The sequence below is a fragment of the Falco rusticolus genome, chromosome 4 (genome assembly GCF_015220075.1).
Source record: "Falco rusticolus isolate bFalRus1 chromosome 4, bFalRus1.pri, whole genome shotgun sequence".
In the NCBI taxonomy this organism is placed as follows: Eukaryota; Metazoa; Chordata; class Aves; order Falconiformes; family Falconidae; genus Falco; species Falco rusticolus.
In genome coordinates this window covers 26,629,241-26,655,893 of record NC_051190.1, presented here as the reverse complement: position 1 = coordinate 26,655,893, position 26,653 = coordinate 26,629,241, and the positions used below count along the sequence as shown (strand labels likewise).

Genomic DNA, 26,653 nt, shown 5'->3' with positions numbered 1-26,653 from the left:
GGTGGTGGGTAGGTGGGCCCAAGGAGATTATGGATGGGGCCCATGGGGTACACAGGGCCTTTGGCTCCAGGGCTATAACAACGGGGTCAACAGTGGCCACAGTTTATTGACGTCAGTGGACCTACACCACGCTGGGCTGCCATCCTGATGGTCCAGGTGTTGGGGGCAGTGGACAGAGCCCCAGAACTGTTGGCTTTGGGACTCTTTCCGTAAGCATGGGGTGATTTCAGAGTAGCTGAGCCTCTGCCTGAGGCAGTTTTGAAGTGCAGGGCCATGTGGATGCAGAGGTGTGCATACCCACAAGGACTCCGGTAATGATTTCCATGGAGCAGCAGCTGGTCCACTCCTCTTTTTAAGAAGTGGCGTGCCTAACAGATGCAAAACACCAGGAACAACCAAGTAATAAAAAGAAAGTGCTTCCTTCTTATCGTAAGACACCCCACCTTCATGGTGTGTGCCGGAGCTGTGGTACCGCTGGTGCTCCTACATGGGGGACCAGCAGCCAGAAGGACCTACTTGCACACCTTTATCCATGAGCAAATTCCTCCAGCAAGGAATTGCTCTCAACTCAGCTCCTCTGCTCAATTCTGCGTGTGCTTGGCACAGGGCAGGAGGTGAACAGCTCAGCCCAGGCAGAGCAAACCCATCCTCCAAGTGCCTGCGATGTCGGGGCCCTGGCGAGGCAGCAGGCAAGAAGACAACGATATTTTGCCTGACACACTGAGGTGCAGCTGCTCTACCCCATCCTTTCGGGAGCGGGACAAGGAGAGGGGCAGAAAGCCATGGTGACTTCACCAGCAGCGCCAGGGTAGGATGCTGTCCAGCTGATCCCTGCGGAACACCCCACCAAGCGTGCCGGCCCACAGGCACTCATCCCGGCTCCGAGCGTGCCCTGCATCACGCCGTCTGCACTTGAGTCACTTCTAACCCAGAACTGGATCATTACCACAGGCATTGAAAAAGGGTTTTTTTTTGCTTTTCGGTGACTTCATGAACCCAAGACGCTGCCAGTTATCTATCACTCGTGGCATTTAAATTGTCAACACCTCCCTCCCAAATGAAAATGGAGCTCAAGGTCCTGTGCTTCCCCGTGCCCCGTGCTCTGACTCGCTGTCCCACAGTGGGACCATGGAGATGAAGCGGCCAAAGCCATCCTGCCTCCTCTGCTCAGCTAAGTGGTATTTGCAATTTAGGAGCGTGGCCTTGTGATCTGGCACCCAGCACGTGCAGGGGGACCTGGGGACAGGCCTGGTGGGGACCCTGCTTTAGCTGCCCCTCAGATTTGTCACTGCAGCTCAGGAGCTAGCAGGGGACAGCTGCGTTTGGTCTGCCGTTCCCAGTCTGTCCAGTTCAGAGGTATTCAACCCCGGAGTAGGTGCTCTAACTCTTTGCTCATGGCTCCCATGTGTTTCCAACATCTCTGTTAAAAAGAAACCTCCATCTCTCCCCCTCGTTTCCTTTTCGCTGAGACTCTGCTTGAAACTTGCATAAATCTTGCCCAAAAATAACACTGGCCGCTCTCCCAGCTGTGGGCGTCGTGACTTCTGCGCGGGGAAGGGAAGGCTGCGATCTGATTCGTTTCGTGGCAGATTTCGGTCAGCTTTGGCATCCCTCCATCCTTGCTGGTACCAAATTTACAAGGTTCCTCTTTCCAGCTTTTCACTCTTCTCCTGGGCTTACCTCTGCCTCTCTGAGGCCTCATCTCTGGAAAGCCACGGTGTTTTCTTGGCACAGCTGCCGGCAAAACGTGGCACAGATGAACCAATAAAAGTAGCCAGTAAACTCGGCGAGGTTTCTTCCCTCTGCTGCAAGTGGCCAAGGCAGCACTGCTTCTTCTGGGATGACATTAAAATGCAGCAGAGAGGATAAGACTCAGATCCTTTTCTGTTTGTTTCCCGGCCGATGTATGATTTTTCCACTGGTGCGAGAAGAGTTCTGAGAATTTATTATTTTTTTTTACAAAGGAAAACAGTTATAGAGACAACTGCCATGGGTGCCGGCAGGCTGAGCCTACGGTCCTTACTGTCTTAACCAGCCCTTAGGTCAATGGTGGCTAATCAAAACTGGAGTGAAAAACCAATGGCCTGATGCCCAGCTTGTGTAAATTAGTCAAACTCTTATGATTTTAATGACCTTGACATCTGCTGATCACCTGTGCTGATTGATAGCTCCCTTGCATGCTCCTGGTGATAGGCATTATAAAAAGGGCAATTTGTTCCTTTTGGAAATGCTTCCTCCTTCTCTGTGCAGAGAGGAAGGACATCAAGGCAGCTGAGCCCTGACCGATCCATGAGAGTTGGAGGACCTTTGAGACAAGGAGCTGGCTTGGCTCTCCAGTAGCATGGATTATCTTCCTATCCAAGTAGGATAAATCAGGAGGAAAATGTACTGAAATGGTGGGAATGGCCCATCAGCCCAATGTAACAGCCTGTGCCATGGGGAAGGAGCAGCAGGAGAGGCGCTGGGAAGGGGGCCCTGACCCTGCTCCAAGGCTCCAGCCAGCCTGGAAGTGCAATATACTGCTGGCATGCAAGAGCTCCAGGAGTGACCCACTTGTGGGTGCTGGTGGGGCCAGCCATGGCTTTCTGGGATGGGGGAACCCTGCTGCTGGCTGCAGCCCTGCCAAGGATGAGAGGCATCCTTTGGGGGCAACTACAGTAAGTCCCCAGGGCTGAGTCCCCACATGGGACCCCGACTGCAGCTCAAGACATGGGGACCGCCGTTAGCAATGATGACTTGTGTTACTTCAGCAGAAAAACTGCGTTTCTCTCGCCCCTGGGTATGGCTGTTGGCTGGCTGTGCTCACGGTGGGAAGCAGGGACCCTTCCCTCCGTCTGGGAGCCCAGAAAGCTCCTCTCCCAGCCAGCCCTTTGTCTTGGTACAGTCCTGGCCTTTCTGCACTGTATTAATTTAAGATGCTGTGAAGTGAGAGGTGTGGGGGTAGGGGATGCTGTCTAAAAGTTGTTCAGAGCCTTTGCTGGATAAATCCCCATGGAATTTAATTTAAACGAGCTGACACCAGTATGAATCATGCCAGCATTACCAGCTCTCGAACACTTCCTACCAAGTGCCTGCAGGGCTCTTGCTTTTGAGTTAGTGAAGACTAAAAGCATCTTAAAACTGTTTAAGACCTCCGTCCTAAAAGAATACTTTTTTTTTCTCCTTTTCACTGTAGGAAGAAACAACATCTGCTATAAAAATCTGCTGGCCAGGGGCAGTGGGAGCGGATACCACTTATCATGGTTTGGCTATTGGAGGCAGCGGCTGGTTCCCAGCAGAAAGTGCCTCAGCCCAGGCCCCACAGCCGCGGCGTGTACCGAAGCCGCGTCTCATCTGTCTGCAAGCTGATGTATGAGAGAGGATGGAGAGCTCAGGAAAAACGAAAGGACAGAGGGAACTGGATGGGAAGAAGGAAGGAAATGAAAGAAGGACTTCCAGGAAAGGGAAGGAGACCTCGCTGTATTTACAAATATGTGCCTGGGGTTAAGTGAAGTCTCCTAAATGCTGCTGGGACACAGCTGGGCTGCTTTGCAGCAAAGCAAAGGCCATGAGGTAGCGCGTCTGTTCCCGGACTTGAACTGAAGAGTGACATCTCTGAAGAGGCAGGAAAGTGCCCAGGAGTAAGCATGAAACATGTAAGATTGCAGAATTCAAAAGGATAAACATTATTTGATACCTTATTTATAGGGCACCACAGGGGAAAGGTAAAGGTTTCAGAAAAGAAAGAAGCACTTTAATTTTATCTGGAGATTTTCCAACAATAAAATCTAATCCATCATTCTCTCTGTGTGACTGCTCTTAATGAAAATTTAGAGGCTGTGACTGAAATTTAGAATTCACAGGGGATACTATTAGGAAGATGTCTAGCAGCTATGCAAAACCTGTTATATCATAGCCCCTGCCAAAGGCCGGGGAAGAGTGGAGTGTGAAATGGACAGCTTTTAATTTGGCATGCCGAGGCTCCGCAGCGCCCAGCCTTCCTCTCCCGGGTGGCGGCAGCGGGACTTCTCAGGACTTGCGACGGCCACTCATCCCGTGGGCTCCCACCGGGGAGCAGCTCACTGGGTGACAGCCAGGCTCTGGCAATGGCAGCTGTAGCAATGATTTCAAAAGAGATGGGATTTGGCCCATTTACATTTACTTTTTACCCAAAGCACCTTGTTCACCCTCCGTTAGTCTCTCAGTGGTGATGAGAGCCGTAAATCTCCTCTAATGCAATCCCTAGGTTTCTTGCCCAGATTTATTAATTGCCGTTAAGAGATTTGCAAAAAAGAAGATAACTATTTTAAAAGAAGATAACTATTTTCTGCACAGTATTTTCTTCCAAGACTGAGCGGAGACCCTGCAGTGAGGCAAGGGCTGCTGGGCACTATCACGGGAAGGACATCCCAGCTGTCACCATCACAGGAAGGACACCCTGGCCACCACCATCACGGGAAGGACACCCCAGCTACCTGAGGGGCTTGGCGAGGCATGCAGCACCCACACAGCTTTGCTGCATGCTGCACGCAGCCATGCGCCTGCTCCTGGACCCACACCAGGACTGCAATGCTCAGCAAGCAAAAAGGTATTGCCGGTGCTCGGTGGGGTGATCGGCGTGTTTTCCTGTTCGTCACTTGGACAGAGACAGTTCAAGTCTCCTCGCATGGGCCACACAGCCTCAGTTATTGCCGGTTAGCAAACATGTGCTGTTTGGGGCCATCAGCCTGTGCTTGGTGCTGTGCAGAGCCAAGCAGTGCCTGTCAGTCGAGGGTGACCCCCGAGGGGAAGGCAGACCATCTCTAATCATTACCAATCCTCTGCACTTTATTTTTAATCAAAGCAGATCACTAGAATGTTTCCAATACTTTTGAATGGGCTAAAAAGAGTTTCAATTGTAAAGACAATAATGTTAAAATTATATAAGGGCCTGGATGTACATAATGAATCAGTTTAATACCAAAGTCAGTGCCAATTATTCAACTGATTCAGAATGAGACTCCATCACAAAATGTTAAATCACGGGATAAATCTGTCCTGGGAAGGGCTTTAGTAATCAAAATTCTCTCAAAGCAGAAAAAGCTTTTCTAAAAGCAGGGGGGGTGGAAAAAAGGTTACAGCTTAAGCCAGACATTATATAGTAATGCCAGATGTTAAACAGTTGACTTAAATTATTGGCAACTATCAAATGCAAGATACTAATACTACTGGTTGCAGAGCTATGCCACCAAGTTTGTAATCTGTGGAATGGGCTTAAATATTCCTTTAATTTTCTGCCTATGGATAACAGGCAATTTGGATTAGCTTCCGCAGAATAATAACCTCCTAATTCTCAGCAGATGAATATAAGCCGCCTGCAACATCAAAAAACCAAGACCATGTTTAATATGTAACCTTTAATGGCATATGTTTTTAAATTATACGACTCCATTGGACCTGTGTAATTAAGCACAAGAAATGCCTGAAACCACTCTGCCTGCCTTGCAGACAGCAAAAGGCACCTACATAGTGTCCCGCTCCCAAATGCAGAACAAAACATGACAAGAAGTGTTCACAGATTTGCACATCAATCTTCTCTATGCCAAAATTGGCCTTTTTAAAATGTTGCCATGAATCCCCGTGGCTGGAGAACGCCGATATCCTGAAATCACTTGGAGCGGGGGCTTGCTCTGTACCCATCTGCTCATTTGGGTTTTCAGTTTCTCGCAGTGGCTCTGCCTTTTCCCCCCTCCTTTGTGCACTCCTCCCATCCCATGTCACCCATTGTGTCACTGTTTTCCAGCGGGATCTGGGGGCCAGGACTGACACCTATTTATTCTTGCAGCACCCAGCCTGGAGCGTGTAATCCTTTGGAACTCCAGCCAGGTGTCCTGCAACAGCCCTCCTGCGTGGCGTCAGTGACTGCTTGCCATCCGTGGCTGAAGAAAATGGGATCTGGGCATTTCCCAGCTTAGTCCAGGACTGGTGGGGGCTGCCTCATCCCCCAAGCAGCTTGGGCACGCATCTTTTCTCGCTGACCTTGCAGCATGACCGCAAGACCGGGCACCTTATGCCTTGCAGGATGAGATTTGTTCTCCCTCTGTGCTGGGCTTGGGATATGTTAGAAATAAATGGGGCAGACTGACAGCTTGGCCTGTTCTCCAGCCAATCGCTCATCAGCATGTGTGTCCTGCAGATGGTACAACTCCTCAGCGCAGTCACAGCCCTGCATGGCCTGCGAGCTCCCCAGAGGCATCGGGGACAGCCCCCAGCCTGACCTGCTCACTGCAAACTGTAAGAAAATGTCCTGCAAGCCTGGGCTCAGGCTGAAGTAAAAAAACTCAGCTGTTCAGATAAGCCAAAGCCCACATTTGCTTTTGTTTTGATATTCACCACCTCCCCCCCCCGCCCCCGCGTCCTTCCTTGATACAGAGCTGCAAGCGTTTGAGAGCATGGACAGCAGAGCTGGGTTTGTTCCTGCCTCTGCACCGGGAGGAATGTCCTTGCTCAGAGTCTGGAAGATGGGTGAAACGGTGGTGAGGAAAGGGTCAAAACACAGCCCCCCGACTGTGAGCAAAAGAAAAATGTTGGCAGAGCAAACCTTGCCACAGGAATAAAAGGTTGTCCTGGCTGTTCGTATTACTCCGCATGGGGTGAGTAAAACTGTCGGTCGGACTGAAGCGTCTGATATACAAAGGGGAATAAAAACTCATTAAAGGTCTAAAAGGAAACCCTATTAAAATAGCAAAAATAAAATGGAGGAGACCTGATCACCCTAGTGCTAGAGAAGTGTCAGGGTTTGAATGAACCTGACTTTTTTTTTTCCCCCCCTGAAAGCAGAGGAAATGTGTTCTGTGGAAAGCCAGGTGGGATGAGGGGCAGGTAGAGTGTCAAAGAGCACCGATAATATTTCAGGGTCTCGCTAGGAGCCTGAAATACGAAGGGGATTTATTCAGCTTTCGGCAGGGAGGAGAGTGCTAGCAGATTTTTGAAGGCATTCCAACGTGGTTCATATTCATCTGTTTCTTAAATTGAGAGCTCTTGGCTGCTGCTGTGCTGAGGTAGGGAGCATCTCCACTTTTCTCTCCCACCCGGGACGCAGGCTGGCTCATAGCTGAAGGTGAATTAGCACCAGTGGGTCCTTGTGATTCTCCTGCCCTGGCCCGGCTGTTGTCCCCCTGAAAAACCAACAAACCAGACCATTTTTACAGGGCCTGAAGTACCCTGAGAACAATCTTTCTCACGGCATCTCATTTCTACTTTATTTGGTCTTGGGGAAGGAAAGAAATTACAAGGGGAAAGAGCTAAACGAACCAGGTTTGGGGTTTTTTTCAAGCCTTAAAAAACCATGTTGCTCTGTTAGTGCTGGAAGTAATGAAGCCTGGTTTCCAAAGGATTCATGCCTCATGGTTGATGGACTTTTAAACCAAATTGTACTGGGGCTGCAGCAGGCTTTCACCCCTTCTTAGACACCAGAAAAAATGTGGGGAAAAAAGACATGATGAATACCTCACCCAGAACAATTCCTGCCTGATCAGCCACACAGAGCCCCTTTCCTAGGCATTTTCTCCTGTGTGGACTCTCCAGTGTCTCATAGATATGAATGCTATCAAGACTTTTCCACAGCTTGGGAATTTCTGTCCCATCTCTTCCTGGATTTGAAGTTCTCTGATCGTGGTCAAATTCCAAGAAGGCATAAATGGAAGGTTTCTCTCTCACACACACGTAAATATCTTATCACAAAGCTTTTAGTAACGTGTTACTTTTGGGATTTCTGCCTACTGCTCATTTGGTTGAAATGGGCACCAGACTTCAGTAATTACTGCAGGTTGGGGCTGTGAGGGAAACGTGCACTTGTACGTGGGCTATCACCACAGAAATTTCATTTCCTCACAGAATCAGGGTTTGAGTAAAAGTGTGTTTCTTATTTAGACAGAGGTAGATAGCCCCTAAGGCAGGCCCCAAGCTACCCGGTTTTCCTTGCTCTGCTACCATTTTTCTCCTCCTGTGCAGTGAGGCATGTTTTGTTTTTTTTTTTTTCTTAAGCCCGCCTCTTGGATCCAGGTTTTTGGAGAACAAGGATGATTTCCTCCCATCTCAGCAACATCAGGATACAAACAGGGCCTGTCATTCACTCATGGACACATTATAGTCACATTAAGTCCCGTTTCCTTGTGAAACCTGAGCAGACCTGATTCGATACAGCAGGTGACACTTTGTCAGTCCATTGCAATGCACAAGGAGGCTCTTCAAAGATTAAAGGGGGGGGGGGGGGGGGGGAGGGGGTGTGACGGCACACAACCCTCCCTTCATGTCACTGTGAAAAGTTTGCCCATAAACAGAGGCAATGACCCTGTGGAGAAGCCAAAGATAGCTATAAAAGACCACAACTCTTCTCCCAGAAGCACAGTTTAAGAATCTCTTTTACAGTTCCAGCACTGAACATTTATTTGGGCCAGACAAGCACAAGAGCCATGATATGAGAGCTGCGAGTGCCTGGAAAGCCCTGCGGCACCTTGGTTGAGCTCAGCAGACTGATGGATTAGCACTTGTCCATGTGGAATTATAGGTTTCAATCCTCAGAGCCTTTTCCAGTCAATTGATCCATCCCAAGCTTTTCATCAGGTACAAATGGGCCTTTGACTTCCAACAGAATGAAGCAGCAGTAAATATAAATGGGACGTGAAAATTTTTTTGAACAGACATTTTAATGGTCTGTTCGCTCTACAGCTCTGCTGTTGCAGTTAGAGAGAAATTCCCCTTCTACTTCAGGAGCTGGTAGATAGAAACCTATTCCTCTGGCACTCGGCTGGTCTTTCCCAGGGAGCAGAAGTCTTTGGTGTCTTCAGTTAATGGCCTGACCTGGTCCAGACTGCTCCTTTTCAGGCCTCCTGGAAGCAGGATCCAGTCTGGGACCTGTCCACGCCTCTCCCCTGTAAAATAAACCAAGAGCGTGGGGTGGGGCTCCGCAGGGAAGCGATCAACACAGCCCCAACAGCCTGTAGCAGCTTTAATGGTGCATGGCATTGCGTATTCCTTCCTTGATGTCTCACTTTCCAGCCTGCACCTAATTATTGTCTCTATCCTTTATTTTGAGGTTGCCAGATATCCCCAAATATACCTTGTCTTTATTCCTACAGCTTCGCTCCCGTTCCAGGCAGCTGACAAACAGGACCCCTTGCTGCTCCAAGCCCCAGCAAACAGCAGGACAGAGCTCCTGCTCCCTTCCTACAGAAAGGAGCTGAGGCAAGCACATGGCAAAGCTGTCTGTGCTGGAGGTGGTGGGAAAGCTGTTGCTGTCATGCTGAAACATGAGCAGAAGAAATCTGTTTGCATTTCCAGGTGTGTTCTGAGACACTTCTAGTGCTTTATGGACCAGCTTTTGCTGGCCACTGAAATGGATTGAATGCCATCAGTGATCTTTTCACTGGCACTGTGGGTGTTCACTGGAAGCTTTCTTTTTTTTTATTTACTTCACACAGCTTATGGCTGAGGACGGGGCGTTAAGTTTGACTCGTGCTCAAGGAGCAGGAGAGCTGTCTCTTCACCCCAAATGCAAAAGGCGCTGACTTGCAAGACAAAGACTGTGAAGCAGGAGCCTATGATGTCAATCCCAGACTTCGAGCTTGGCTAGGTCTGGGCACGAAACCCAACATGGCAGAGCAGACTGAGCTCAGGCGATGTGAAATTTAACCAACATATTTAACACCCACACCACTAAAAATAGGATGCCGACGCCAGCTCTTCATCTGGAAAGAGAGGAAACACCAGCATTGCTGTGTTTTGGATGAGGTGCAGCACTGAAGTCCTGACCATATTTAGCCATAAGATCATCTCATAGGACTCCTGCATGAGAGTGGAGTTTTAGAAAAATTATTCTGGCCAAGTGCCAGGTCTGCCTTTGTTATTTCTCCCTGCTATCTCAAGACTTCATTTCATCACCTAAATTGCTGTGTTGAGTTATTCAAGGCTGCTAAAATGCTACAGAAGCAACTATATGAAGGAAATTATGTCTCTACTGAAAGTGCTCCATACAGCTGAAATCAGGCCACCTATTTAGGTGTCGGGTTTAGATTTTTCATTGTAAGCACAGAAACCTGAAACATTTTTGCCCAAATGTGTTGAAAGCTATGAAGACATTAAAGATTATTCATGGAATAAATATTCATTTGCAGGAAGACTTTTTTTTAACATATGAATATTTCAGGCAGCGTGTTGCAATGTGTGTAGCCGCTTACAGAAAAAGGCGATCATATTCTGAGTGCTGTTTCAATAGTTCCTAATATTAATGCCACCAGGAATGTACCTCATTTTTATGATTTAATGGCAGTTTCTGCTTAAGTTAAAATACTTCCTAGATGTTCCTTAACTATTTACTCATTACTAATAATGAAAAATTCCCTGAGAACTAAGCCTTCAAATGCCTCCCTACCAGATGCTGTAATACTGTCACTTTGCCGGTAATTTTTAACCACAAATGCTACATTACACTTGTTGCCCTGAACACCAGAAAAATGTCCTTATTTTATTCACAACTTCCCCTGTCCGCTTTTCCCCATAGCAAACCTGATTACTTTGGCAACAGCATATTAATATATTGCAGCTTTACATCTTCAGTTTTCCATGTTTCAGAATTTCCATTTTTGAGGTACTTTCTGTCTGGCCGGGCCCATTCTGAGCCTGTGTGGAGCTCTGGTACCATCTAGTGTTACTGAGGAAATCCTCAGCTGCTGGATGTGGCCCTTCCCTCGCCGATAGCCTGCTGGGTTTGCAGTAGGAAAAGCCTGTCGTGACAGAAGGTGGCAATTAGGGATGACTACACACAGCGAAAACATCTCCTCTGCCAGCAGCTGCTGTCCTGGCCATGGGGGCCGGGGAGGAGCGTGTCCCTGCCTGACTGAGGGGTAGCAGCTCTCCCGGCTGGGAGGCACCTGGGGCCGCACAGCCAGGCCCACCTGGGGGCCGCACAGCCAGGCCCACCACACAGCCAGGGCCGCCTGGGGGCCGCACAGCCAGGCCCACCACACAGCCAGGGCCGCCTGGGGGCTTGGGCCACCACGGTGACCCCCGCAACCCTCAGACGACACAACGGGGCCCGGCCGCCTCCCTCCTCGCCTCCTGCTAGGCCTCGCACGTCAAAAGGCCCCGCAGGACGCTGCGCTGATGCCCACTTCCCTCAGTCTACAGCCTGCGGAGGATGACGGGTTGATTTAAACGCTGTGGGAGCCCCGCTGTGAGGGGGGCGGCCTCGCACCAGGCCCCGCGCCCCGCAGCCGCCCCGCTCCTGCCCTCACCAAACATGGCAGCCCCGCTGCGCCCCGCCACCCCGCTGCCAGGCGGAAGGAGCGCGGCTGGCGTCACCGTGACCTTCCGGCGTCGCCGCCTCGGAAGCACTTACTTGTTCGAATAGTGGCGGGGTGAGTGGCTCGGCGGCGGGGCGAGGGTTGGGGCCTAGCGGGGCGGCGGCGGGCGTGCGGTGAGGGGGAGCGCCTGGGGGCAGCCCCGGGGGTCGTGGGGGCTGAGGGGCGGGAGGCGGACGGGGGGCGGTTGTTTGAGGAGCGTGGGTTATGGCCGGGGCGGGGGCGCTGCGTGGGGCTGGGAGTGGGGAGGAGGGAGCGCGGTCGGCTGTTGGGGCGGGGGGTCAGCGCAGGGGGCTGTTGAGGGAGGGCCGAGGAGGGGGTATGGGGGAGGCGGGCTGAGCTGGCATGTGCTTGTTGGAGGCTGGGGAGCTGGGGGGAGGGGAGGGGAGGGAGCAGCCGGCTCTGCGCTGAGCATCGCTGGCGCCCCGAGCCTGTGAGGTACTGCTAAACTGTTGTGATCAATAGTTGTTATCATTAGATAGTTCTTTCAAAAGCGGTCCCACCGAAGGAACAACACACCTCACGTCTGGGAGGGAGTTTCAGGGGGTTTTTTCCCCCACCTCCTTGTTTTTAGGGTTCTCTCAGCTCTGGATGGAAAATGCAATGTTTTCTTAGCTGCTGACTGCAGTAAGGGTTGATTTTTCCTGTCCCTAGTGTAACTAACTTGGCATAGATGAAGAGTTAGGGTCTTGGATAAGTCTTTTTGTTCCCCTCTTGAGGAAAGGACCTTCAAAGTGTAAACTGCCTTTATCTCCTGTTTGCTGCCAAGCAGTTCTCTCCCTTGGAGTTCAATAACCATGGGGCCGTTGAAAAGTGAAGAAGAGCAGAGCATAATCCTGATCAGTGATGATGAAGCTGAGAACACTCATGGGAGTTCAGTTTTGTTAGTAGACCCACAGGGTAAGTACTGTGTTCTTGTCGATGAAGCTCTGTAAAAGAACTTTTGAAATAAAGTGAACTATTATGTGTTATGCTTGAAATGTGTCTTTCTGCTGCTAGGAAAACAAAGTACTTCAAAAATAAATGAAATGAGGAGGAACTGCCATTATTTCATGATTTTGGGGGTTTCTTTGAGAGCATTACTTGCCCTTAAGGATACTGCTGTGTAGTTTCAAAATATTACAAACTTAGCTGAGACTGGGCCTTTTCAAAATCAATTGGATTCTTTTTGATTACATTACCCCTGTTTTGGTAGAGGGTGGAAGCTTTGTGTCCCAGGCCACTGTACCGTTCTTAATGGTACTGTATGAAATCATAAGAAAATTTGTGCCTTAAAGTGCATTTAAAAAGTAAATATCAATAGCTGGTTGAATTTATAATGAAGTTGTAGTTACCTTTATACTGATCTATACTGCATGTTCTCTTTTCTACAGAGAAGTCTGTCCTGGAAGAGAAGAGATCTGAAGAAGTTGTGGATGAGGAATGTGAACTAATAGTTACTTTCAGTAAACAAGCATACGTGATGCCTCATGCAAGATATGACTGTACAATACATCCGTTTGAGTATGTTCAGTGATGTGGAGGTTAATATGGGGGTTTCATTTTCCACATTTAGTCCATCTTGTCCAGTAACCTTGTTAGGTTTTTAACAGCTGAAAGCAGAAGTAGAGTTGGATATGCATGTAACTTGTTTCATAAGTAACCTTCTGGTTTTCAACTTTGTAGGCGAACAGAATGCGATACATGCTCACCCCTTGGAAAAAATGCTGATATTTGTAATCAATGCTACTGCTACGTTTGTGATAAACTAGCTTCTGAGGTAAGCAGAGCTGTAATCAAGAAATGCCCAACTTTCAGTAAACTAAATTACTCAACAGTCTTTTAAAAACTAATCACTCTTAAGCACACTAAAAAAATAAATGATACGTGAAACTTGATTATTGTAACAGTTCCTCTCCTAAATGTTGACATCTGTTTCACAATGCTACTAAAAATGTGGTCACTGACTGGGTTTATTTCTAGTAGTCCAGCCAGTTGTTGGAGTGGACGTTCACTTGGTATAAGCAAATGCACTGCCTGTTTACTCACAGTGTATTTCATGAGCTCTGATTACTAAATCAGACTGCTTCTCACTGCACTAGAGAAGTGTCAGACTCTTAGATTGTCCTAACCTAGGGTGACAGCGGGGGTGAGTTTGGGGAGTTGGGTGCGTGGGGTTGGTTTGTTTGAGTTTTCTTACAATTCAAAATTTTCTGAATTCTAAGCAAAGTTGGGGTGAACGCATGAAGACAGTGCTTTGTTACCAATTTACATTGGGAAAGGTGCCAGCCCTAAGTGTCTCTGTAAGGTGTTCAGGAATGACAGTAAATTACTGGGGGGGGAGGTTATGCCATATTGGCTTCTTGCCCTGACTGTCAAAATACTTCGCTGTGGCTTTGCCTAGGTGTGTAAAGAATTAAATGAGTGGTAGTCCTTCACTCAGAGGAACTAACTTTTTATTTGCTTAACTGAGGGGTGTGGGGGGGAAAAAAACCCCAAACCTTTGCCTGTTTTTCACATTTTATGAAATAGTGCCAGAATTGGACAACCCTTTCGCTCTGTCACTGCAATGCACACAACAAAAGCAAATTCTGGAAGGACAAGCGTGACTTTGCCTTGGCTGGTGTTCTTGTAATGTTCAATTTGGAGCTCACAGATATAGATGCAGACCTTCGTCATGGTGGTAGGTGTTATGCTGTCATACTGTCCTGGGAGACCTGTGGCTCACCATCACTGCTCAAGTCTGTGGCTCAATGTCTGGTCCACAATTCTCCCTGCAAAGGCTTGGTGACAGCTTACTGCTTCTACTTTCTTTGTGGGCCATACTCAGACCAGACATAGGTCTGCAGGTCCAGTTTGTGTACTTTCCTGCTTTCCTCCCTTGGAAGAAGCAACAAAGCTTTCCTGACCAATAAGACTGGGTGTGAGTAACTTGCTAAATATTTCACATGGGGTTGTCTTTGTTTCTTTTAGTTTTGAAAAAAATTAAAAATTGCACTAAAAGTTTCTTATCTGTCTGCTCTCTTAGGAAGTCTTCTAATAAAATTCATCCAGGACCTTTCTGTGGAATATAGTAAGTATCTGGTTGGAGAAAGAACACCTCCCACACAACAGGAATGCTTTTGCCTCACAAAGTTGCCTCCTGGGCGATGCAACATCTGCAGATCACGCAACATGGAGGTTGTATACAGGTAAGTGATGACAGAACTCAGCTACTAGCAGTACATACTGGCCAGTGCAGGTTTGATTTCCTTTAGTCAAGGGATAATTGGAATCATGGCATCTGATATAGAAAAACATAGCTGAGAGAACTTGGCCAGTGAGCTATTAAACAGCACTTGGATGTAAGCACAGTTGCTTACATTAAATACATCTTAAATACATCTTAAATAAAAGTTTAAATGGATATCTTGTGCTATACTAAGACACATGATAATATCCCACATTATTATAACCTAAAGAAAGTGTGAAAGTAAAGCTTATATTTTTAGTAGGGTTCTTTTTAGAATGGGGTTCAGCTTTTGCTCAGTGGTATGTGCCTTTAAAATGCTTAAAGTTGTGGCTGTGCAAATACCTTTTTACTGTAACAGAGGCTTTTCAAGGAAAGGCAAGTCAGTTTGCCCTCAAACTGTAGAACGGTCATAATTGACATTTTTTTTGCAAAGTACATCCTTGCAGACACTTTATCTTACAGACTACTTAACTTTCTTAGGTATTCTGGAGTTTTTGCACTGGTAACAAGTTTTTTAGATCAAGCAGAAAAAGAGAGTCCTAAAGCTGCTGCTGTCATGTTTCTGGGAGCTGCTAAGGAGATAACACTTCATAAAGACCCTGCTTTGTAAGTATCCCATTCCACATCTAGTGTGTAATTTTCCTTTGCTCCTCAAAGGGAGGAGACTAAGTGAGAGAGTTCTGATTTTCCATTTATTAAGGGTAAGGACAGTGTAAGGATCACTGCCCTGGCTGCAGCACAGTGAGAGGAAAACAAGTACACCTGAGGGGAAAAATGAGACTGGTTGAGAGGAGGGATTTGGGGGAGAAGAGGGGGTTAAAGGTTGGGTGTGAGAGGAAGAAGTTAAGTGGGATTGAGGAGGGGAGAAGATCTCCAGCTAGGGGAAGGAATTTGAGATGGGAACTGGGAAGAGGGATCATGACAGACAGCAGATGGTAGCAGGTGGGGTTAATTCCCCAGGAAAAGGGGCGAGTTAGGGGAGGGCACACAAGCTGCATTGTGTGAAGAAACATTAGCTCCTGACCTGGGAGGAAGGGAACACGTGATGTTCCTTGGGTAATAAGTTTTATATGCCTCCCCTAAATCTGAAGGCTGACCCATCAGCTGGGAAGACAGCATAATAAATAAATAAATACAAACAGAGTTTAAATACCTCAGTCTTTACTACTTGTGCTGTTTCTTTGCTTGCTTGTATCATGGCTGTTTCATGCTTGATGACTGTCTAGCTTGAGCCAGCTTGCAGAGCTTTGCTTTCCAAAAAGTAAATATTTTGGGGCTTAAATTCAAGGTTTTTTATAAAGAAGTAAATATGGTCTGGGTTGGTTTGACAGGCCAGAAACAGCAGCTCCTCTGCAATTCTTTCTGAGCAGCTGTCAAGGTTTGCAAGGAACAGGCTGGATACATTATTTCGATAGGTCTCTTTGTACCCTTATTACAAGTCCCACAGCATTCACTGTGGTTACGTGGGATGTGGTTTGGCCTCCTCATGGGATGATGATATACAGCCCTTCAGAGGCCCTATAAAAGCAAAGATGTGCCTGTGATGGTCTTAATATGGCAGGTCAGAAGGTTTGGTGCTGCTTGGGTCAGGGTGGGGAGGTTTGCTTCGGTTGGTTAGGTACTGCTGCAAAACTGTTAATTCTAGAACGTGTTTTATGCTTCAAGTGCTTGTTTTTTTGTTTGGAATTATTTTTATTAGCATGATAGCTCCCAACGCTTTTTAAGAAAAAAGGGTGTTCTTAAACAGTTGAGTATAGAGAAGGGAAAAAGGGAGGAAAACAAGCCAAACATTAATTAGTGCTTTTTTTCCTCCCCGATTAGAAGCTGGCAGAACCTTGGTCAAATTGGTTCATTAAAGATAGCTGTCCCTTGTCTGTTGCAAAGGTAAGACTTGACTTGCCATATGAGATTTCAGTGGGATGGTTGCTGGCTGCAAACTTTCTGCTTGCATTTAAAATGCACTTCAAATTACTTCAATTCAAAGGCATAAAAGGAAAAAAGTGAATGCTTTCGCTCTTAAAAGCCAAAAGTAAACCTGCAGGGTTGTATAATCTTACGGTCCTGTAGCATCAGGAACTCCTTATCAGGGAACACAACCCCACTGTACTGTCTTAAGTATTGTTTGAGCAGAGCCAAAGTAGCCGCTGCTGCCTGTGTGTAGACCGTAGATGGGTAGGGACAGGCAGAAGAATACAGACAATAATATGCACCGGCCAGCCAAATGAGCAGGGACCTCCGTGTGCTATCAGGTTTTACAGTTATATGCTACAAATCTGGATTTTTAGAAGTACCACTGAGTTCCTTTCTGTGAAGGGCAAGGGCGATACCTGCCTTTAGAGCCACATAAGCATTCAGACCCTTCTTTGTTGCCTTAAAACAGAGTAACTCAATGGGGAACTCAAAGCCAAGAAGATGAATTAGTTTTCAGCTGTAGTTCAGGAGTGTTCTGTAAGGCCAGACCAGAAGGTGGTGTCAGGTAGCTACTTGTGGTTATTAAGCCAAAGAGTAAATAGTGTCTGTTAAAGATCAAAACAGCAGCCTTGTAGTACTCCACTGGGATGGGGTAGTCAGGGATGTAACATAGTAAAGTTCCCCCAGAGGCTGGTGAATGAGGACATCTTGCTCACTTGGCTTAATTCATTTCTCATTTTAGCTTTATATTTCACCTTTAACCCGAAATTCACTTGCAACAGAAGGTTAATGAATTATTAACTTTTTTCAGGAGCACTCAAAAACAATTATATATTCTCACCTCTTATTTGAAACTAATGACAGGTATAACCTAAATCCTGTATCAGTTTTCATTTTAAATTACTATTCTTGAATTTCTTAATTTCTTACTTTAGAAGAACATCAAAAGGAATTTTTTGCCTCCTTCCCCCAGTTTTGAAAGGGGAAACTCTTTCTTGTCCGTGTGTTATCCCCAGTTTTCAGTTAAGACAAAAATGGTTTCTCTAGCTGTCAAGCTGCCAGGAGCTCAGGTTGCTTACTGGGTTCATCGTGCCTTGCTGCAGCATCTCACACATACTCGCTGGGGATCTTTGTTTTAAAACTTAAGACCACAGAACTTTGGTTTTACTGGTGTTTACACATAATAACAAAAGAGCAATGCTGTTGTTCACTACAAATCTTAAAGCATAAATTTAAATATAGATCCAAACTGTCTGACATCTAACAAAAAAAAGTCTAAACTTCTGTAGAATATTTTCCCATAGGATTAAAAAAAACCTTTAACAACTTGATAGTCATTCATCAGATTTTAAGAGATTTTTCTCTTTCTTTTTCTTTCTTTTCTTTTCAAAACATAGGATCACAACACAACTTCAGAGGATGCTGGTGCTGTGTGACTTTCCAAAAAGTTTGTATGAAAAGTTTATTCTTTTTTTTCAGTCCATCTCGCTTCCATGTCACTGTTTTGGCTTCTCAAATAGGTATGTTCTTTGGGGGTTGTTTTTACCAAATATATTTTTATATAGTTACCTGATTGAAAAATGGCTATAGAGAATGGTTCTTTCACTAATAGTGTTAGGTGCGAGCACTTAATACAATTTCATATTACCTGTTTTGTATTTGTCCTGTCCTTACAGAAGTTGTTGTTTGATGCTATGGTTAAGTTGTCCATATAGCACTCTTTTTTCTTTCCGCCCCCCCAGAATTGAGCTGTAAACCTCAAAATGTTTTATTGGTAAATCTTTGTGTTCTCTAAGGGAAACAAATTGTGGGGTACACACAAAACCTGATTGAAAATTATTTTTGTACTTTCAGCTTGAATGTTGTGCCATGGGACCATGTATTACTGACCACCGTTTTAAAAGGCCAGAACGTCACTGGTCAAAGAACTCAGAAAGGAAGGAAAATATTTCTGTGGGAAGCATTCCCTGTTATAGAGGCTCGAGTGGAGAAATTGGTAGACCAAAATAAGTAAGATTTGGTTGGGTCATGGTTTGGATTTTTCATTTTGTGAACTCAGTTTTTAGATTTTGCATGGTATTGACTGCAGTATAGTGTTTTCCTGACATCGGCAGTTCTATATAATGGGGAAACATATAAAACAAAGACATATTTGAAGATGTACATGCAGGTTGCATTACCTTACTTGCTGGACTTACCAAGAAGGCAAGTAGCTTTTTGAATTTTTTCAAAGCCAGAATCAAGACCTTTTGAACACTTTAGGACTAGACAAGAATGCTGAAGTGAATCATTTCTTTGTTTACATAGACCCAGCATCATTTAGACATTCATGTTTAAAACAAATTCTATTAATCAAAGGCTGAATAGGTGGAAGACAGCCAAAAAATGTGTGTTCTGGTCTCTGGGTCTTCAGTAGTGTTTATTCAAAACATATAGTCCTCTTAAAGAATTAAACTGAAAGGCAGCCTCCTGCTTTATTTTGCCACAGTACAGAGATAATCTGTGGGTAGCTTCTTGGAACCTATTTCCAATTAGCTCTTTTTGCCAGTTGTATTTCTAGCCTATTGTGCGATGTCTCATGTGGGAAAATCTACTGTTTTACTTCATTAATTGTAGTAAATATTTGACCTATGTATAGCTTTGCAGTTCCTTCCTCTTCCTACTTACCTCTGTTTTTTTCTCCCCAGCTATAAAGAAGTTGTTCGCTACCTGAAAGCTGTGAAATGCAATGATAGCAGAGGGTAAATGGCTTTTTTTGGTTTCTTCTCCCACTCCCTCAACTGTTTCTTTGCCCTAAGGTTGTGTCCTAATCTGTGTTTCTTTAATGTGCAGTAAACTGGCAGAATGAGAAGCAGGAGGATTTTTTGGCAGCTGTTTGCTAATTGCTAGCGGTCAAGCACAATCAGATCTATACATACATATTGTAAAACTTTCATGTAAATGAAAATCAAACATTCATTTCTTCTTGTCAGGTTAAGACACCTTCAAGATAAAATCCCATTCTATTTCTGTAAAATTGGAGACTTCCTCAATGCCGCGTGTTCGCTGTTGTACCCCATCAGTGGCCTCACCTGCTGTACTGCCTGCCGGATAACGCCTTTACAGTTTGAGGTCTACCTGAAGATGTTCAGAACAGGCAGCGTCCCCGCTGGAAAGGATATGCTAGACTCTGGGCCCTGGGTTACAGCTGGCAAGTGTGATTTCTCACTTAACATGTATTTAGAACCTTACTTCGTTAGAGCTTTTACTTTTTCATTAAAATTGGTAACATTCTGAGGGACCGTGAACCCAACTATAAGTTGTCCAGACTAAAGCATGGTACGTTACACTAGGCAGGAAGAATGTCTTTATATTTGAGCATGAATCTGTTCAGTACAATTCACACAAACAGCTGGTTTTGTCAGCTGTGAAGTTGTTTTATGGAAAGCAACCTATTAAAAGAAAAGACAAAGCTCTCTTATTACGTCACGGTAATACCAATGGCAGTATGTAGCTTAGCATGATGGTATGCATTGGCCTTGAGAATGAAAACTTCCTGATGGAAGGGGTTTCATGAGCTGTGTATTACATTCTGTCTTTAGTTCAGCCACTGATAACTGTCATCATCTGTCTTGGTGTGTACTACTTGCCTCAAAGTGTATTCTGAAATGAAAGATTTATTTTAGAGATGTTCAACTACTAGGAAAATTCTTAAAAGTATAAGATACTGACAGTGCGTATCGCACTGTGGTGTGATGTACATCATGAAGACTTCATTCTGGGTCACCTGCTGTGGTGGCTTAGTCTAAATTGTATTCAGTTCTTTGTTGCTTTCCAGAATAGCCCTTCACAGTTGATGATGTTTTTCTATTCAGAACCTACAAAATATTGTAAAATAGTTGTAGGCGCTTGTTTAGGTTTTTGTTAGATTTCTGTAGAAACGTATCTCTAAGTTGGTATCCTGTTTGTGTTCCTACTCTATAGTTATTCAGGAAATACATGTTTTGGATTTTGTTTTTTTATTTCTTGCAGGGCCGCCTTTGAAAGATGCTGCTCTAATTAAGCATGCGCTCAAACTCCTTTACTGCAGTGTGTCACTATACAGGAATGTGAGTCTGTATTAAAGCTGTTTCTGTGCCCCATTGAGTTTTTCTGCATATTACCTGTTTTATCCAGTTACTTCTCTAATGCAAGGACTTACTGCCAGAATCCTTTTCTCTCTGAATAGTTTACACATCTGTGAACAGACTTGACTTGTAAAACACGTGTTCTGCTGTGTTTCAGCCAAAATGCTGGAGTTCCTTCATTATGGTCTTGGGTAGCAGCAGTTTGCTGGAAAGAAGTGGGCACCTACATCCCCTGTCCCTGAAAGAGCCACCACTTGACTTCCAAAAGGTAATTGAGACAGTACCATGAAACGAGAGAGTCTGTTGTCTTGGTTTTATACAAGACTTCATTTGATTTGGGTATTGGCTCATTCTTTTAAATGCTACGGTTAACTTTTCAGTGCCTCATCAAATGCTCTTGCGGTATGTGCCAAATGTAACCCTTTGCAGAATGTTGTGATTTGGGAGGGTTAAATGCAGCAGTAAACAAATTAACTCGGCTTGCAACTCAATGCCTGATACTGATTCTGTATCTTTTAATGTTGAGATGGATCAGATAACAAAATGGATAGGAAAGCAGTTTAAGAAAAATGTGTTCAGGTAGTCCTAAAGAGTCAGTATTTGAGTATTTTCTTCAGAAGAACAGAAACAACTATCTGTTCAGCATAGTAGGTTAAAATGAAGAGGCTGTGTTATATGGTTTCATAGTGCTGTAGAGCCCCAGCTTTCCTCGAGTATGATGTTGAACAGGCAACCTCTTCTAAAAATGCTAAAAAAAAAGTAGAAGCACATTAAAGAACCATCTTGGGTGCTGTTTCGTGTTTGTAGAGTATCTGGGCATCCTTCCTGTTATGACTGACTTTTTCTGTTGCAGAGGGTGCTTGCTGCCACTGGTGGCCTTTTGGAGGAACTGAAGGCAAAAATTAATGTTTCTTTACCATCTGCAATTTTCTCTCCTCATGTAAGTGTGCACGTGGCAGTAAGGAAGTTTACCACTTGTCTTAATTGTGCTTGAAGATACAGCAGTATTAAAAACAGTTGGATTTTTATGAAAAGCTTTTAAGATGGGGCTTGAAGATTTTTTGCGGGGAATCAGTAGAAGATTGTTCTTAGTACAGTCTAAAGGCTAGAGCAGGTATCCGAAGGTAAGAAAACTGTTAGGGTCTGTTCTGGTCTGGCACCATCTTCAACCTAGGACAACCTACTTTATCACTGTCCAAGTTTTTGCATTTATAAAGTGGGAGGGCTGGGAATAATTGAGTGTTTAATTAATGTCTCACAGGGTGATCTTGTGTTGTTTTGATTTAAACGGGAGACTATCCTTTGAGACTTGACACTGCGTTTGTCTCAAAACTCAGAATAGCCCAGAATTTCTAAACTTGTTTTGAATGATGGTTTCAAGTACAGTAGAACATGTTCAAAGATGGCTTGAAATACATTCTGTATTAAATACAGGCAATATATCTAAGAAGCTCTCTTGTTCTTTTCTACTACTTTTGAGGAAGTTCAGCTTGCTCTCCAAATGTGACTTCTGGGCCAGAAGTTTTTTTCCCTTTAATTCTAGTTCTGCTTCTGTGACAGTGTGAGACTTCATGTTTCTGTGATGACTTTGAGAGCACGAGGTGGAACATGCTATATAAATAAAGTACCTGCTCTATTCCCCCTTTTTTTGGTTTTCATAAGATTCTTGTGGATGTAGTGTCTGACATCCAACCTGTCTGACTGGAATGGTAATAACTTGGTGCTGATTTGACTGGATGCAATATACAAGGAGTGGGAAAAGGGACTTAAGTACATGTATCTTCTTGTTGATCTCTCTCCCTGTAGTTGCAACATGAGGCTTGTCTCATTCTCGCAGTACAAGCAGTACAACAGATGCTTTTTTGTGATCTTCCATACTTGAATTCCTTCTTAGAGATAGCCCTGGCTTTTGGGGTGAGTCCTAAATACTTATTTGTGTTCTAAGAGATTAAAGCAAATGATATTTAAAATTTGCATAACAGCAACTCGGAGATTTTAGAACATTTAACTTGGTATTGTTCCCCTTTTTTTAATTTAGTCGTTTTATTAAGAAATTAATGGCAATTTGGTTAAATCACTGGTCTTGTTTTGTCTCTTCCTAGAATAACTTTTGGGCTCTGAGGCTCTTATTGGAGCATCTTTCCTATGAAGAAAATATTCTCCAGGGCACTGTCAACCTGATTTTGAGAGATCTAGATTGTCAGAAAGCAACAATATTAAAACTGTGAGTAAACACTTACTCCCTGAATTCTGTTTGTTTATTGGAATGGTCAGAGCAGTCCTACAGCAGTAATGTTTAGCAGAGATGTAATCCTTAACACTCTGAAACCAGCCAGCTCAGTCCTTTGGATAAGTCAAGAATGCAAATACGGTGCGAGGAATCAATGGGAAAGTTGTCTCTGTTGAACAGCTGTGTTGTTTCCTGGTTTTGTATTGCTCAGGTGGCAAAACCTTGGTCCCCAGTACGTGGGTGAATTCCTTTGCCTGTTCTTGACCTGCAGACATAAAAAGATGCAATCCATTGGCCTGTTCGCTCTGAATATTATTACAGAGAATCTGCATACGTATGTATAAATCTATCATTTTAAAATAAAAAATCACTGTGTTGTGACACTGGTGGTAGTTTTCTCTTAGTTAACAGTTTTGACTCACAATTCAGTTTTTGGTTTTTATTATTGCCTGTTATTAGCAGTTGTAAAAGTACTGAACGTGGTGTTTTGGGTAGATGTGAAATTGTTCCGTGTTACCTGTTGTAACCAAATGACCTTCTCGTTTCCCAGTACTCAATGTTACAAAAAACATATCTGCTCTTGGCAACCCTGACCAGTCATTAAGAGCTTACATATGGTACAGTCTGGGTCTGTTACTTAAATATCACTGTCATCAACAACAACCAAAAACGCTTTAATTAGAGCAAAGCAGTTACCAGACTTTAAGGAGGCTTAATACTGCATAAAACTCTACATAGAGAAAATAGTTGAAAGTAGCTCAAAATGTATGTTATTATGTATCTACAAGAATACAGTGGGTGTACAGATGTCAATGTTTCTTGTAAAATTGTAAGAAACACATCATGTGGTAGTGAGCCTGTCATTCTTACCCTCTTAAAAAGTAGAGAGGCCACTTGCTCTGCAGCAGCACAGAGCTTCAGTGGGTGGGGAAAACAGAGTTCTGAAAAAGCCCAGGTACTTTATCTAGATTACAAATGATAATAAAACACTTTTGAAACCACTAGCTGTTTATATGTATAATCCTTGCTCTCCTGTTTTGCACAGTAAAGCTTTATAGGCTTTAGGGTGATACTTTTAATGTATTGACATAATATCTTTACAATGAATAGACTCTCTGGTTTTATACCAGAAGGCAGAGTAATTGCTTCCTCTGGCACTTTTAATTCACACATAGCTGATGTCAGCAGAGTAATGTTGAGAATTCATCTCTTAACTGTCTTAAGTGGAAGTCACGGACGTGTAAGTTGACCTTCAGTTTGAAATGCTTCTGTCTGTTTCTTCCCGCCAGCCTTTGCTGTGTGTAGCAGTGAAAATAAAATGCCTCATTTCACTCGGTTATTTATGAGCTAGGCTGTATTTCATAAATGTGTAATTACATTAATTGTGTTTTGTTTTGTGAGGTTTTACAGTATGCTCTAGCAGTGATCCAAGAGAATCTGATGAAATCCTGTTTCTTTTGGTCAATCTTTGTCTTAATTATTTTACTGTAAATCTGATATTGAAATCGTCTCCGTGTGGGAACTGAAGTGAATTGTTGGACTAGCCTTCTTGTAAAGCTTTGTGTAATGCAAAACTCAGAGGGGCTAAAACTGGGGGCAGGTGTGTCCCTACAAGAAAATGGATTAAGAATCTGTCTGTTTTTCAGGTGTCCATGGGCAAAGCATCTTGGCAACATCTTTGACAATGCAGTGAGTATCTCTGTATTTTAGAATTTAACAATGAAGACTATCAGTGACAACTATGTTACTTATCAATTAGATATTTAAATGTATCAAATATATGTCAATGTCAGTTATTATAACATTATTATAAAAACCAGCGAACTATACTAACTAATCTTTCTCTGCCCAGGGATTAAAGCACCTGCCTCTTGGCACCACAGCTCATCATGAAGTCTCAAAGTTCATAAACATTTGTGAAAAACTGTAATTTGGCAAAATCTTCAGGAATATTTTCCAGTTTGTCTTAATCTCAGAAGTCTTGCTGGAGTCCCTTGTGTTCTCCTTTAGTTGTCACCTCCAAAAGCATTCAGCTAAAAACTGACTTCAGAGAAATCCAAAATGAGATCCTAGGTTAAGATGGTGAACAGTGGCTGTATTTCAACATACACATTGTGGAGATTTCCTTTCTTGTAGGTCTGTTTATACCTTGTTTTCTTCTTAAAAAAACTGGTCTACAGAGAGATGCTGATTGGAGGGGAAAGGAGGAGAGAGAAACACGGATGAAGTAAAAAAACCACAGCAAGTCTTTACTTCTGTTGTGTTGCACAGATGTGCTGTGGGTAAGATGTCTGCAGCAGAACAGCTGCTGAGAGAGAGGAAGTTTTAAAAAAATTAAAACTGCCCCCCACAGATGTACAACAATTACATTAAAATGCTGTTTGCACGCCCTTTTTTTGGTGTGTAATCATAAAAAGTAAACCTCTCTTGGGGCTGAAGGACATTAACGGAATTTTTCTTACTTGCTTCAGTAAACCAGATTTGGGAAGCCCCAATGCAGTAAATGGCTTGTTTGTTTGTTTGTTTTTTAAAGAATCTAGTTTTCAGCATTTTCCTGTTGTGGGGCGTTGTTTTTACTTTCTGCAATATGTGACTGTTAAGACTGGTGCTGATGGCCTTCTGGGTTTCTCAAAAATCCTTGTTACAGTGGTAAGTTTAAGAGTTAACTTTTGAAATGTGGGGGGAGAAACAGGAATATTTCTAGCCTCTTTTCTTACTCTGCCCTGCTGTGATACGTTGGTTTGGCAGGAGGGGGTGGGGGCAGGAATCATTATTGACTGTATTTTGCACATTTAAGGCTTTCAGTGGCTTTTGCAGCTTTTGTTATTCTAAATAAGCTACACTGTTGTTCAGGTTTTCTACAAAAATGTTCATGTATCTAAATCGATACAATTTTAGATAAAGCCCTATAGAAATACTGTAGTTCTGTTGTCAGTTCTGTTTTGGGGTTTTTGTTATTAAACACTCGCTGTACCTCTATGTCGTGCTGTCCAGGCTCAGCCAGGACAAGCAGAGGTCGGTGCAGTCCCCTGATGCTCAGGATTGTTGGCAGGGCTGGCCATGGGGTGCCTGGTTCGTGTCTGTGCTCCTAAAGATGCACCGCGGTGTTTCAAGAGAGGTTTTTCGTGTGCGTTCCCAGTAATACAATCTTTCTCACCTCATCTACCTGAGCAGCAGGAGGTCACTGTTTGTGGTATGGCTGAGGGGGAGGAAAAAAAAAAAAAGAAGAAAAAAAGAGGGGAAGGAAGCTGCAAACATTAATCTTTGCAGGCGCTGTGTCTGTGTTCTGTTTGCCCCGAGCTTTCCTTCCCCGAGCCGCAGTCTGGCCCCTAATGCTCCCTGGGCACTCGCCCAGTGGCGCGGGGAGGCTGAGCAGCCAGCTGTGCTGAGGGTTCCTCTGCTGAACTCCACAGCAGCCCGTTCCCAGAGTCCCTGGGTGGGCCAACAGTGGGCATTACAGCGTGCTGGGGCATCTCACTAGGGCTGTGAGAAGTCAACAGCAAAACTAAGTAAGCCTTAGTCCCGCTCAGAACGTGGAGCGGGTGTAGACTCCTCGGTGTTGTCGGATCAGGAGCAGGTGAGGGCAGGTGTTTTGTTACCCCTTCGAGCCTGGATTTACCATCACAAGGAAAGGCTAGGAACTGCTTTTTTATTTACTGTAAGTAAATAGCATATCTATTCATTATTTATCTACCTCTGAATTTTAATGTTTTATAGCAGCCCTTACAGTTAAAAGATTATATAATTATTTATAGTATCCTCACATACAAGAAAAAGACTCTTTGAAGATCTGCACCTGACTTTGGGCATGGGTTGGCTAGGCAGGTACAGACATTACAATCAGCCGTAGTGGAAAACATCTTCCCAGCACCCTGAG

At 44.4% G+C, this 26,653-nt stretch overlaps 1 protein-coding gene and 1 long non-coding RNA gene across 2 annotated transcripts in view; both read left to right on the top strand.

Moving 5' to 3' along the window:
- The window catches only part of LOC119146268, a 40,213-nt gene extending 30,134 nt beyond the window's left edge, over window positions 1-10,079 (top strand). Inside the window, exons 3-5 of the long non-coding RNA XR_005103685.1 lie at window positions 3,176-4,567; window positions 5,804-9,300; window positions 9,441-10,079. This is a non-coding gene — a long non-coding RNA (uncharacterized LOC119146268). The remainder of the gene's footprint in view (window positions 1-3,175; window positions 4,568-5,803; window positions 9,301-9,440) is intronic.
- A 1,112-nt stretch (window positions 10,080-11,191) lies between these two features.
- LOC119147128 lies at window positions 11,192-25,698 on the top strand. Its single transcript, XM_037385729.1, has 20 exons — window positions 11,192-11,375; window positions 12,091-12,218; window positions 12,692-12,821; window positions 12,984-13,077; window positions 13,830-13,980; window positions 14,326-14,488; window positions 15,010-15,135; window positions 16,351-16,413; window positions 17,838-17,960; window positions 18,295-18,450; window positions 19,128-19,181; window positions 19,413-19,630; window positions 20,452-20,528; window positions 20,704-20,814; window positions 21,400-21,486; window positions 22,353-22,460; window positions 22,649-22,770; window positions 22,988-23,110; window positions 24,423-24,465; window positions 24,629-25,698. The coding sequence occupies exons 2-20, from the start codon at window positions 12,116-12,118 to the stop codon at window positions 24,704-24,706; spliced, it is 2,130 nt and encodes a 709-aa protein (XP_037241626.1). The 5' UTR covers window positions 11,192-11,375; window positions 12,091-12,115; the 3' UTR covers window positions 24,707-25,698.
- Window positions 25,699-26,653: the final 955 nt, after the last annotated feature.

What these genes read in the sequence shown, in the direction of transcription:
- LOC119147128 (XM_037385729.1), top strand. Translation starts at nt 12,116, where the DNA reads ATGGGGCCGTTGAAAAGTGAAGAAGAGCAGAGCATAATCCTGATCAGT. An exon ending in AAATGCAATGATAGCAGAGG is followed by an intron (nt 19,182 to 19,412) that starts GTAAATGGCTTT and finishes TCTTCTTGTCAG; the next exon opens with GTTAAGACACCTTCAAGATA. An exon ending in ATTACAGAGAATCTGCATAC is followed by an intron (nt 23,111 to 24,422) that starts GTATGTATAAAT and finishes TCTGTTTTTCAG; the next exon opens with GTGTCCATGGGCAAAGCATC.